Below are 14218 nucleotides of genomic sequence, written 5' to 3'. Positions count from 1 at the left end.
ACTTTATTCYCTGCTACTGGCAAAGGAGCCAGGAACTATTGCTGCATGCCCCAAAACCATTTGGGAGGGTCTGGTGGAAAGACAACTGCCAAAGACAGTGAAAGCAGCAGCCAGGAGAGGAGATGCRGAGAAAAGGACCTTAGATCAGACAGCTCCTCCCTTTCAAGGCTAGTGGAGGGAGGTACAAATAGGCCTGCAGGCAGCGCTATGTGCAGGGATAGGGAGGAAAGAGGAGTAAGAACTACAGTTAGAAAGAAACTTGGAAGTAGTAGTACCAATGCAGAAAGGGCTTAAGGAGAGACAGAMCCCAGCAGTTAAATGATATTTAATGCAAAAGTAGAGAGATTTACACAAAAAATGAGAAAGCAGAAGGAGTAAGGATGATGATTGAAATCAACTCTCCAGAAACCTTCCTGTAAGAGAGTGTAATACAGGTGCGACTACATAACTGCTGTTTGCAAGAACAGCTTTGGCTCTTGTGCCAACAAGTGAGGGAAAGTACAGGGCCCAGTCTGGTACCTGCTCTCTTACCTAGTATCTTTATCTAGTAAAGAGGTTCAATAGCAGAAAGCCAAGTTTTCCTGATCTTGATCACCATAAGCACTTGAAAAATCACAATCTTAAAAAAAACTTYGAATATTTTAGTCTTTCTTTGCTGCTTCTTGTTTATTAAGCAATCTTCTCKTAGAATAAGCTCCTAAAATGCTGTTTTTCAAAATCTAGGTATTTGAAGGAATAGACTGACAATTCTTCTGTACTGCCTCTCTGCCATGTGCTCAACATTCCCTGAGGGACACTTCTGGGTATTCTTCAGAAGTGACCAGAAAATAGATTAAAGCTAGAAAGATTGTTCTGGTTGTCCTCAATCCTTACTCCTATCACATGATGAGAAAGCTGTCTTCCATGTGACCAAAAAGTAAATACCTCTCTTTACATAATTTCAGTGATGTTACAGCTATAGTTGTTATCATATGACAAAGGATCAGCAAGTGTGTCTGTAAGAGGCTGTGGCCTACTTAGGCTTCCCCTWCCCCCATCTGAATAGTCACCAAGTGAGGTAAACTCTGCCTCTTACTCACTACAAAAACATTTTCAGAAGACAAGATGAAGAATGATTTCAGCTGGCATAAAGACAGCTGATGGGGTATAAGTTTTATTCTGACAGGGAAGCACAAGGATGAGCAAGTAATGCTACAATCTGCATAAAAGTTGTTTCTTCTTCTTCTCTTTGGCTATACTCAAGATCTCAATCAAATTAGTAGTCAGTTTAAAGGCTTTACATTACGCTAAGTCCTTTAGTGTTTTTTCTAAGTTGAAAAGAATACATGTCACATTTCAGTTTAAGACAAGGTTTATGGACCTCATCTTAATTACAGGGGTTGCAACACTGGACTTAACAAGCAGAATCAAAATCTGCAAATAATCATATTGGCTATTTTGCAACATCCATGAAGCTGGAAGTGACGGAGGTAGTGTTCAGCCACAGCACAGGAGCTAAAGGGCTTTTTTCACAATCCTAAGCATGTGTTCCATTTCCACACGCTTAGTAAACGCTGTAAGATGCTCTCATGATAAATATTTTATGTGACACAATCTATATGGATCCATCATCTGCAAGTGAGTGGACTTACTGGACTAATCACTCTTTGTCCAAGAGCCATTTCAAATTAACTACACAGAATGGTGAATATGTATAATCTCCTCTTCCCTTATTCTGTTGACTTTTTCAYTCAATTTTAAAAGCCCTCTAAATGAAGCTATGTGGCAGACATGAAACAGGTTAATAACAGTAATACAACAATGTATTTGGGCTGAATACTTACTGCAGTTGTATGAGTTGGGGAACTTGAACTGGTTGGCCACGAGGGTACAGAATCTGTAGCTGAAGGGTCCCAGATGGATGATGGAACATTATTAAATTCACTCCAGTTTCTCTGAACATCCTGCCCATAAGCAGATCGAGCTAAACCAAGTTTACTAAAAACCTCTAAAAATAAAATAAAATAGACGTCTGAGTATTTTACACTTCCTCTTTTTTTTTTTTTTTTTTTTTTTTTAAGAACAGCATCAATCTAGTATTTTTCAGTGTATTTTGAGTATTTTTTTTCTAAAAGAACTTACATTAGAAAAGGACATACAGTAATACAGATCTTATCTCATGTGCCCTATATCAGACAGGGACTACAAAGTTACAATTATAGCGAGGGAAAAATATTATATTGTGCATCATTCAGCATCAACCTATGGAATTTGTTCTATTCCTAGTACTTTACTTTACAACAGGCAAATAGTCAGGGGCCCTGGCACAAGCACAGCAATACTGAACATCCTGCCTGTTCCTTGTAACACATTAACTGCAGCTGGAACAAGTGGCTGTGCTGAAGCAGACTCCCATAAGCAAAACTTGCTCGTTTTCCTGGCAGCACCCTCTTCCCAGGTGCCTCCCAGTAAGGTTCATGGCCCCAGCTGCGCCCTCACCCAGCCAGACCCCCACATCTACTACAGAGAAGGACGAGCAGCTCGGGTGCTCGCAGCTCGATTGGGCTCCGCGCACAGAAGTGATCCCAGGCATCTGAGGACAGTCCCTGATAGTTGCTGCTGCCAAGTGCTTCAGACAAAGGTGAAACCACCCCACAACAGTGGGGGTTCACAGTCTGCASACCTCCAGCATGTCTTCATGCTACTGTTTGCGGACCCCCAGCATTTCTCAGCAGACGTGCAGTCCTTTTTTAGAAAGGCCACAGACGATAGTTTTGCTTAYTAATCTTTTGCAGGCACCTTAAAAACATACTGTGCAATCCCAAGCATACATAGACCTGTAGTAAGTATGTAGGGCATCTATAGCCTGTCTGCAGCAAGGTCTTAATCTCCAGTTACTGAAGTTTAATTAAAGTATTTAAATACAAGAACTAATGGCTAGTTTTAATGTGGATCCATTCATCATGCAGCCATCAAAAACACTGCAGCTTCATGCAAGAGGAAAGTGGCACGAGGGATGGGCCATTGCTTCTTTCAGAGTGGTGGCTTTAGGCGAGTGCGAAGTGTTCAGGAAACCACAGCCTTAGTGGCACACTTTTGAGAGCTACTGTAAAGCTTCCTGAGAAAGTGTTCTGAAATTAAGAAACTTCAAAACACATATTTCCAGCACAACAAACAATTTAAGTTTCCATTAATTCTCACTGGGCTGAAGCACAGACTACACCAGCAAATTTTTAACGTGGTCATACATACATGGTCGTACTTTTTGGGGAACAAAGATGGGGACAGTGCCTGTGTTTAAACATGGAATGAAAACAMACTATTCCTTTTCCTGTATTTGAATACTGAAAATATTTGGAAACGAGAACTCACCTCCAGTTAAGTTAAAAGAATGTCCAAATGCAGAGAATGAATTGAGAGGTGTGAAATCAGGACTACTAGGATTGCTGATAGGACTCCACAAACCCGAGCTAAATATTATGGAACAGTGGGAAAGAGCAATAAACAACTCATTAACACTGTAGTGCTATATATATATATGTGTGTGTGTGTGTGTGTGTGTGTGTGTGTGTGTGTGTGTGTGTGTGTGTGTATCAGACAGATACCTCATAGTTGAAAGAATAATAGGCAGAAAAATGAAACATTCAAAATATGTAACTACACTTGAGCATTGGGGCGTTAAGTTATTCTTGTTTGATCAAAATAGTTGTCTCTCTCCATATTTATAATACATACATACATATATATATACACACATATATTTTCCTTTCCTGTGAATTTATCTACTTTGAAGCAAAAAATCACTCTAGAGAAAAAATTCCTTAACCTGTAGGATGAGCTTCACACACCTCAGAGTAGCTCTTTTGCTCATTTTTTCCAGAAAACTTAGAGCCCAAGATGTAGCACAGTGTTTTTGACTAGCAGAAAAAATTTAGCATCAAAACTGCTAAGAGGCCATATGACTCCTTACACTGTASTTTGTGGGCAAGTTTCTTGAAAATACAGATGAGTTAACTGGAATCAGTGATAAACATTTACAAAAACAAACCAAAAATCCACCCACAAAGCTTGCTCAGAAAAGTAATTCCTTTACATATTCAAACACACAAGTCTAGTTTCTATTTCAGAACAGTTACAAGATGCCCACTGAGTTTTACAACTGAACTGACGCAGACACATGCTGCAAAAATATGTCAGAAAACAAAGCGTGCATTGGGGAATGTGACTTAGTGTGGTTATATTCTGCTTCTACTCATCAGAGAAAGTGCAGCTATCATTCCAATCTCAGTGWTAACTGTGCATGAGAGACACTGCTGTATAGCCAGAAATTCTGCCTACAAGCTACTTCAAGTGACCTTGGTATGCACTCCTCAAAACACTGGAAGAGGCAAGCTAATTGCTTGTTGTTTGGACGCATGGGAACAAGAGATTGCCGAGTTACAGGGCATGGGGGGGGGGGGGGAAATAAACCTCATCACATTCCAGTACCCTTCCCTTTACTTTCAATGTTCTGAAATGTTTTTGTGAGGTGAGTGATGCTGTGGCTAGGACTTTAAAATCTAGACGTTTTTAGGAACCCCACTGAACTCTTTTAGTGCTTCACAAATGCCATTAATGGCTTACAGTCTCTCTTCTAGGAGCATAGGTATTTGCAAAAGGTACAAAAATTACCTGTCAGAGCCATCACTGTCAACAACTGTGTGGGAAATGCTGATATTGCTGGAAACATCTGTCTTAGTTGGTGAAACCTTTGCTAAGCCACTGCCACCTGCAACAACATACATAAAACGAATAAAAGTATAAAACCAAAACATTCAGGGAATATATAGTAGTATTTAGTACTCCCAACTAGTTCCATTACCTGGGCTCTTGTCATAACCAGCAGCTACAGCAGCAAAAGTGGGGTTACCATTCCAGCCTGGAAGAGAAGCTGCCTTTGCCAGCTTGTGTTTGGTACCATTAGGCTGCTTGCTCTTTGTTTCACTACGTTTAAAAAAAAAGATAATAAGATTTTTGGACTTTAGCACTCTGATAAAAAGGTAGTAATTTAAGCTAGCATTCCTGATAAAACTAAATCGGTAATAACAGTTTCACATGGGGTGTAAGCACACATTTCTCCAGTCAACCAAGTTGTAAGAAACCCCAGGAAAACATAAACAGCATGGTAAGACATGCACAGTAATATCAGCAGAAAGCAGTTTCCATAGGAAGAGGAAATGTGTACGAGAAGGGAGATGCACCATACAAAGCACGCAAATATCCTGTGCCTGTGAAATCAGTAGGAGGTGCAGATTTGGACTCACTTGCTGCAGCTGCTGTTCACAATGCTGCTGTAAGTGCCTCCTCGCGGCCCAAAAGCTAGAGATGCAGGAGGAGGAGGAGATGGAGAAGCAGGCGTTGGCGAGGGCTGTCGCTGTTTCAGGAAAGCATCTGCGTTCAGGGTTTGTAGAGAGAGCTTATAGAGGTTGTCTGTAGCTACAAAAGGAAGCACAAAATATCTTCCTATAGTATTTACTTTATAACAAAGGCTACTCAAACTCTGCATCCTTTCTGTTCAAAATGAGGAATGATTACAGAGGCTATTCCCAGTTGCCAGAAGAAGAGGTGGGTCCCTCCACGATACTCACCTACTGTTACTCAGGTTTCCTACCTGTTTTCAGATTGCATTTCAATGAAAGTGCCAAGATAAACTGATAAGCATGGAAGAACGAATGGCACTTTCAACATTTTTTGAGTGAGCCCTGTGGACAGGGACAACTTAATGTTTACATACAACCAACAGGAAGGTGATTCATTTCCCACACAGGAGACTTACAATGCAACAAGAAAAGCTTATAGTAGTGTACTAACCATTGCACTAAGGTGTTTTCAGTGATGCCTCTCAAGGAGGGATCATTTGACTAGGTTCCACTCTAGCTGCAGCAGACTTAACTAAGCAAAAGCCTATTTGCTGTAAAAAATATATATTGTTTTCAAGCAGTAATTCACATTTTCTCAACCTCCTCAGCAGCTGCTGAATCCTGGTCATTGCTGAAAAACTACGGAAAAACCTATGCTCTGCTCATACCGTTTTCAAACCGCTCAAGTTCTACCAGACACTATCAATATGGGGCCTCTGACAGAAAACGGGRGCACAACTATGCAGTGAAGAGAGGACCAGATGATCTATAAACCAGTCAGGCCTGCCTATGGGTATTCATGGCAGAAGACTAACTCCGTCATCCTCTAATGATTACTTACAGCTGCAGGTTTTGTGAAGTGGCACCGAGTCCCACTCGGGGGGTGGAGAATCCTTTTCCCCTTCTGAGCTGCTGGTGTTTCCTAGCTCCTGTCCAGAACCACTAGGGAGAAATTTTGCTAATACTGATGGCCTGCTCTCCATTAACTTATTGTTTGGACCTATTAAAACAAAAGACAAAATTAAGTCCAAGGACAGTAAGCTGAACATGTCTCTTCTCAAACAAGACTTAGAATTAAGCAAAATTAACCAAAGGGGTTGCAAACAAACAGAATGTAACACGCCAGATATTCATCAAAAAATGCCTCACACTACCTCTTGTTTTTGGAAGGTTTCTGGATTTGGACCCATTCGTCAAAAGGTGCTGTGTAGATATCTTAGATGGAAAGGTTTTGCGCTGCTTGCTTTCCATTGGGGGAGTATAAGACAATTCCAAAGAACTAAATGAAAACAGACATCGATTTATTTTTTTTAGCTCTCTGAAGTGCTGAAAGAATGAGTTTTGCATATATATATGCCATATGGTCTTACACAAGTCTGGTCTCCTGTGGCTTTGTTATGTCAAGCGTAAGCTCATGTTCAAAGCTATTCATAAGCGTAATTCTGCTGTCATCTCACTTCTCCTACATGCAGCTCCACCCTTGCATCCTTCCTAACTCACGGCTCGTACCCTACSCACACTGCTCCACATATTTATTACAGCCTTCCAGGAGTAGCTTTCATCMAAGTGCTCCAGGATTACACAACCTAACTGATATAGAGCCAAGCAAGAGATAGCAACTGCCCTTTTTCCCAGCTCTCCCCATTCTCTTGTTAGATCACATACCCTGGGGTATGCTATTGCCATGAACGTATAGGATCATCGCTTAAGAAATGACATAAAACTAATCAAACCCACCACCAAATTCGTTTGCCTATAAATTGTTATTTTCCCTCCAGYTATTTGATACTCTCAAACAGAGAGCTTTCTAGGGGAAGAATTATTTCATCTATTTCTTGTAGAAGAATTCCAATCCAGCTCTCAGTGGGGCCTTTGAATACCGTGACATGTAACAAACTTAAGATTTACACGATAAAGAAAAGAGGGTAACAGTAAGAAAAAAAAAATAATAAGCAGATTTTCTCTGGCAAAGTTTTCAGAAATATTTTGAAGAAAAGCAGTGTCTGCTAACCACTCAAAATAATCATGCCTACTCTAGCATTAATTACARAAACAGGGAAAACACAAGCTGATATATCCCAGTTCAGTCTTACAAAGTTTACTCTTGTGGCACTCAGATCAGTGCTTTCAGAATGAACTGCACTAAGACAGACAAAGGTTCTTTGTTTTCCCCTTTTCTGTAAACTACAATTAACCATCTGTCAGTAATGGAAAGGGCAGCAGCCTTCTCTAACAACATACCCAAGACACTGATCTTACACTATGATACAAAAAAGGAAACTGCCTGCCTGTCATTTCACCCAGGGCATCTAATAGCACTAGTGTTAACACTGACTTACTGTGGTGCCACTAGAAGCTCCTCTAGAAACATTAACCTTATTTTGTCTGTGTGATGCTTGTTACAAAACAAAGAAACAAACAAACAAACAAAAAAACCCCAAACAAACAAACAAAACCCTTAACATTGTTTAACCTGATTTTCTTCTTCAGATCCAGTCCTCATTTTATTAAGGCACTGCATTCCCAGCAAATAATTTCTTATTTACAAGCATGAGATATTCCCTGATACTCAGAAGGCAGAGGAAGCTACCTAAGGCTATCTGCTGCTGTTGCCACTAGCCAGATTGGCAGTCACAACAGTTGAAYGCACAGATTTTTATCTGCCTATTTTCCCTTCAAGCATGATGCCTCCTTTACTAATAGGATGTTGCTATGCTTACCTGGCCTTCACATCTACAGGGATTTCTTTCTTGATATTTGCTAGCAGTTTTTTACTTTTCTGTTTTACTTGAACTGTTTCATTTTCATTTTTTTCTGGTGTAGCTTTTCCCTTTTGTTTTTCAGGCTCCTATAAAAGACATTTATTTTTGTTAAACTGATACGTTATTTTAACGAAAAGTCTCTCTTGCATCAAAACACACATAATATAAAACTGGACTGAGGAGAGAAAGCTATTCAAAAACCRTTAAGTGTTTTTGCAGCATAGAAAGCATCTTTTTACTACTGGATGAGAATACCTATAAAACATTGCATCTGATTTACTAGATACTTCAGTTTCTGCTTCTCCAGCAAGCAGATTAACGTGCTTCAAACAAATCAGATGTTTACAAATCCACAGCTTSTCAGGCCATGGCCTCTAAGCCTGCTAAAAAAGATGCTAACTCTGCACTCAGACCGATATTGCTTTTACACAGCAACAACAGATGCAACTTTTACAAATGAAYCATCTATTGTATGCAGTTCAGGTCATCTAAAATAAGATTATCTACTTTCAACAACTTCGGCATTTAAATTATTTTTTTTCTGAATACGAGGACACTGAAAAGCAAAAGGTGATCAAACTAAACACTAACTTTCAAAATTACCTTGGGCATGTAGGGCAAAAAAAATTTAAATGTAAAAAAAGTAAAATAAACGTTGGGGTACACAATTACATAAGCAAAGCAATTAAACTACCTGCTGACAAGTTACCACCAGTGAACTAATCCTTAGTAACCGATTAAATACATGATTTTAGCATACAACTTAATCATCAGGTAAAATTAGCATTCACACCCTGTGTTTTACTCTGCAAATAGAATGGCCTAGGAACACACACACAGACGATTACTACAGCTCGGTACCCTGAACACAGGTAACGTGTTCAGCCACAGTCACTACTCAGGCCCTTTCAGTCCTGAGCCTGCACAATTCAGGCACGATGTTCATACACCTCTTCTACAGAGGAGGAGCCTGAGAAGCGACGGGAAAGATTGTGAAAGAAGGTTTTTAATTAACATTCATTCTTTGTTAGAGATTAGAGTAAATGAAAGTTGAAAAAAAGGACTCTGCGTTCCAAAAAAAAAAAAGCGCCACGCTGCCTTAATGTGCAATCTGCCCAGCAGAGACACAGGAGCCTCCATTTATGAGCAGGGCTGTACCTCTTTCAGAAGTGGTTCTGTATCTGGGTTGGAGGTTTCGGTTGTGGTTGAAGAACTGTCATCATCTGCCAAGGAATCCTTCAGTTCTTCTTCCTGTTGCTTTCCCTTCCCTCTTCTTTCCTTTTCCTCTCGTTTCTTCTGTGGCTTAGACTTCCGCTGAAGTACTTTCCCTTTCCCTAGGGAGATAAGGACACTTCAGATCTTCAGCAGCAGTACTCTGACATTAGCTAATTCACTTCATTTTGGAGGTTGACCTACATGGCTGAACCTCTGAAGCAAGTTTGAGTTTGTCCTCTGTCCTGAAACAAACTGTTTACACCACACATTTACTTCACACCACATGTGAACAGGAGCAATCAAACCCAAAGAACCCTGATCTCCACAGCTACATTTATGCCCRCCCCGAGCTCCATCTCCATTACCGTTTTATGGACGAGGGACACCTGCCTACAGGTAATTCTTTGCTGCTGTATTCCTGGCGTTTCTTTGGAACATCTTGAAGTTTAAGTCAATCATTTCATCACGTAAGACTAGATTTAAGCTTTAAACAGGATCTTTAGAAGTTGCTGCAAGCTTTATCATCCTCACAAACGAAGAAAGGAACTGCTTAGCATGCACATCAATTAAAAAACTTACAGTAAGCCAAGAGCAGATGAAGACAATCATTAATAGTGATCACTAATCATAATCACTAACAAAAAGCATAAAAATCTCACACCCAAGTACACTTTCTCCTCTCCACATATTTTCTTCTTCCAGATTTTACTATTTTAAGAGATAAGGCTAAGCTCACTGTAAAATAGTTTGTTTTGACACGTTTAAGTGTTACTGCATTTCAAAGCAGAGAAAACAATACATTAAACACTCTGGAGTGCTTAATCAGTTTTCCTAAAGCAATCTTCATATGAAAAAATAGYGCTTGAACACTACTACTACTTGAATAACTGATTCTCTTTCCCCCTCCCCATGCTTTCTCTAGCATACTGTAAGTTCAAAATGTAGAGGTCTAAGAACCTTCAGTATCAAGCCAGAGATCCTGGCTGACAAAACAGAAGGGTACAAATTAGGTGCTCTCTCTCTCTGTGCATGTGTGCGTATGTGCTGCACAGTGCCTCCATCCTGCTTCCAGGATGGTCTTAATACTTCAGTCAAGTAAAGACTCAGTTAAGCAGTGCTGAGTAAGTGGATTCAGCACCTACTGGGATTTGTGCCAGTTCATGTCAGAATTCAGTCTGGTAATACAACACTTGCTGTCATACTTGATTTGGCAAAATATCCTCAGATAAAATTTGTACCACAGTATAAATTTGTCTTCTTTCAGACATAATTTATATCAGTGTTTTTCACTGATACAAGGAAGAATAACAAAAATACTGCAGATAAAATGTTCTTTTAATGTGAATGTAAATAAAAGTGTAAATACAAGATCTTTGTGTGAAAACTTTCTAAAGATCAGCTTCAGGCGTAATGGTGGTATTCCATAYTTGCTTCAGAAGGCCTCATTCTAAGGTTTGTGTCAAATTTAGTCTACATTCAGGATTGCTAAACAGTTTACATTTTATCTTTAGAAAATCTGTTTGAAATGCTTGCATGAAATAAAGACATAATATAAAACAACTGTGGAACAAAGATGACTAATGTAGCCTCTGCAGCACTCCACTACAGCCCAAGTACTAGGAATATGAAACAAAAAACTCTAAGGACTGGAATCCTGAGCAAGATATTATGACATTCAATATTAGTCCAGAAGCTGCTGCTTCTGCAAACGTTCAGATAAACAGCTAAAGCTAGTCAAAGACAACTATCAAAAAAACAGTGTGTGTACATGTAGATCCAGATAGATAACAGAAGTTCCCCTAAAATTTTATATTTTCTAAAAGGGGGCAAGTTTTGTCTCATGCACTAAGATTTTGTGAGTTTAGTTATAGTTTACAGATAATGTTATTTTTTCATATGAAGTCTGTCCAAAGAGAAGTTGATGTGAATAAATCTGAGTTAYTGATCTGAGATGAAGAGTCAATATAATTATCTCAATTACAAAGTATATTGTATCTTGCAAAATATATTATGCATACTGTATTACATTTACACAATCAGTATATCATGTCAAAGATGAAATGATGCAAAGCTTCWGCTACAGGAAAAAAGTAGATTTATCTGAATGCATCTGTAATCAAGAGGAAGCTACAAAACAGAAAAATAGCAAAAAAGGATTCTGTGTAAATGATTAAGAATTAATATTTTATCATCTTTGAGTCTGCTTTTGAAATTGATAGACAAATAAGAGACAAGCATGTATTTCCAGAAAATGCCTTTAAATATGGTTGGAAAAAGTAACAACAATCTAGCAACACTTAGGAGCAACTATTTGTTAAGACAAATTCCTAATACACAAACTGCCAGAAATTGTTCTGGCTACAAACRTTTATTTGGATCAAAATGTGCTTTCGAAGCAAGCTCTCAATTGTCCACACCTGCTGTCTTGGAGTGCAAGAACTATTTTCCTTTCAGAATAAACTACAAACAGAAGATGTGCTCCAGGAGCATTCCCAACCGTCTCRGGCATGTGGTCCAGGAGACTGGATCCGTCCACAGCAGGAGCCCTCAAGCGYGCACAGAGAGGTGCCAGATTCTCACCACCAGCCATTTTGCTTTACAGAGCTGCACTACTGCACTATTTGCTAATGTAGACGTAGCCCATGAAACCTACCTGCGGTCATGTCATCTGCTGGAATACCATTTAGCTTTCATGAAATGGATACTTAATCTTGAGAGTTATGACTTGTTTATTAATTCCCCTAACCATATTCCTTTGTCTAAACTGGAAAAAAAAAAAAAAAAAACTAAACCAGAAATAAAAGTAGCGTATTTCAGCTGGATTCCAAAACTTCTCTTCACTTAAGAATTTCTCATTTAAAAGTCCAGATGCAACATCACATCCATCCGTAAGTATCTAATAACTTTGTACTCATGATTACTGTTAACAGACTGAAGCTTTGTAATCACTAACATATAAAAGTGCTTTCCTCTTTTGTGGTGCATAGTATGTGATCATACAGATGCTTCAGGGTTTTTATGCCTTCCCAGCATTCTTTTCCTAAACTACTTCTCTAATAACTGTTTCTGTACATTACTTTTGTTAAGAAAAAGTGAAAAATTTTTAAATATGATTAAATCTGWAACATTTATAACCATGTAATTTTGGGACACAACTGAAACAGCTAATGCAAAAAAGCATCATAAGTTCTACTCTATCAAAGTATTTTTAGGAGGAAAGTAACTGACATTTAACATATGAAATTCAATAAATTGTTTTAAGCATTAGACAATTGAAAAGATGCATAAGTAATTCAAACTCARCTTTAACCGCATACAAAGATGAATGCAATTTATAAACACAGGCACCACACATTAATTTGCTGGCCACCTGACATCAAGGATTTCTATCACAACTGCAAGTCTGGGCATGAAGAATTCCATTCCTAAACCACACAACAGTGATTTATAATGGTTCTCTCTGTCTCAGCTTCCGTAAAACACTAGGGCAACTTCCTTTTCTTTCCCTCTGTTCCCCAGCCCCAATCCAAATGGCGGGCATGGGAGGGAAAGATGCTAATCCAAAGACCAAGGAGTTGCAGTTAAAAACACCTCTCYCCTTTTAGATAACTGACCTCTGTCAGGTCAGGAATCTAAATGTTCACATTTGTCTTCCTCAAAATATTTCAAAAAATTTGCAAAAGAATCAGAGCCTAGCACTGCATGGAGAACTTTAGTGCCATAAAATAGATAAAGGAAGTGTTCAAGACAYGCAGACACATGCAGGAGGCCAGGGAACAGCTGAGAAGCTAAAGTCTTCCACACTACGAAACTATGACCTTTAGAGTTGATCAAATCTTGTTCCGTGGCTTACAAAATGAATCATTTGAATCATCCTGTTAAAAAAGGAGAATTGTATTACCTTTGTTTTTTGCTAGTGGAGATGGGGGATGCTCTGTAAACACATCTGGGGAGGGGGATTCTGGGTGGTCAAAGTCTTTGTCCATAGTTTCTATGAGCCCAGTGAGATCTGAATCCTCTGAGCTGTGCCTCCTGCTGCTGGCGCATTCAGCCTGAGGCGGGCTGAGAAGTGGTAGCTGCGGCAAAGCACTTTCAGTCTGATGCTCTTGCTGCTGGGGCCCAGGCGGCTGGGGCTGCTGCTGGGGCTGCTCTGCCGAAGCTGGTGCCTGCTGTGAGCTCAGCTGCTGGTTCTGCCTTGTACCCTTGGCTCTTTTGCCTGCAGCATGAGTCTGAGCTGTGGCACCCGTCTGAGTTGTGGCACCTGAATCCAAGATAAAGGGGCCCGCTCTGTTCGCTGACTGTGTGGAAGCTGCTTGTGCTGAAGTCCTATTAGGTATGTTTGAACTGTTTTTAGATTTGATGTTTTCAACGTCGGGTGCATTTCTATTGCTGTGAAGGTGTGCTGTTGCATTGCATTGCTTGTGATTCCCTGCACTGGATCGTGAAGAGGAACTGCCTGCTCCGTAGATCCCTCTGGATGAACTGTGATGAGAATCTGACCCAAGCGCATTCAAGCTGGAAGAACAAAAAGTATTAAGTAAACTCTACAATGTCTCTACTCATCCTCATGAAAAAAATATTGCTAGGTCCAAAACAACCTTCAGCTATGCAGTTCTTGGCATATAATCAACAAAAATGCCTAAAACTTGTTTGACAAGTCAGTAGCATTTACCATTTCCCATTCACTTACTCACTGCACATATGAACAAACACACAATAGAAGGACAGTCAATATATATGCAGAAGGAAGTACTGAAGAGAGAAGGCTTTTTCAGTTTACAACTACAAAGCTAGGAACATTTGGCCTGAAATTTTTATGTAGCATACATCTTTCACTTTCAAGAACATTAACAGGAAATTTTA

At 39.5% G+C, this 14218-nt stretch overlaps 1 protein-coding gene across 1 annotated transcript in view; it reads right to left on the bottom strand.

Moving 5' to 3' along the window:
• TMEM131 (transmembrane protein 131) overlaps window positions 1–14218 on the bottom strand; it is an 83492-nt gene that overhangs the window by 2627 nt on the left and 66647 nt on the right. Inside the window, exons 30-39 of the mRNA XM_085321541.1 lie at window positions 13257–13870; window positions 9299–9474; window positions 8099–8226; window positions 6533–6657; window positions 6220–6378; window positions 5283–5454; window positions 4841–4962; window positions 4651–4747; window positions 3352–3449; window positions 1824–1987 (exon numbers count right to left, since the gene is read on the bottom strand). Coding sequence (XP_085177667.1) covers window positions 1824–1987; window positions 3352–3449; window positions 4651–4747; window positions 4841–4962; window positions 5283–5454; window positions 6220–6378; window positions 6533–6657; window positions 8099–8226; window positions 9299–9474; window positions 13257–13870 — 1855 coding nt within the window. The remainder of the gene's footprint in view (window positions 1–1823; window positions 1988–3351; window positions 3450–4650; window positions 4748–4840; window positions 4963–5282; window positions 5455–6219; window positions 6379–6532; window positions 6658–8098; window positions 8227–9298; window positions 9475–13256; window positions 13871–14218) is intronic.

Source organism: Rhea americana, unplaced genomic scaffold, assembly GCF_003343005.1.
Source record: "Rhea americana isolate MKP2758 unplaced genomic scaffold, rheAme1 scaffold_7, whole genome shotgun sequence".
Taxonomy (NCBI): Eukaryota; Metazoa; Chordata; class Aves; order Rheiformes; family Rheidae; genus Rhea; species Rhea americana.
Note: the sequence above shows the minus strand (reverse complement) of the source record. Positions and strands in the feature narration are given on the sequence as shown.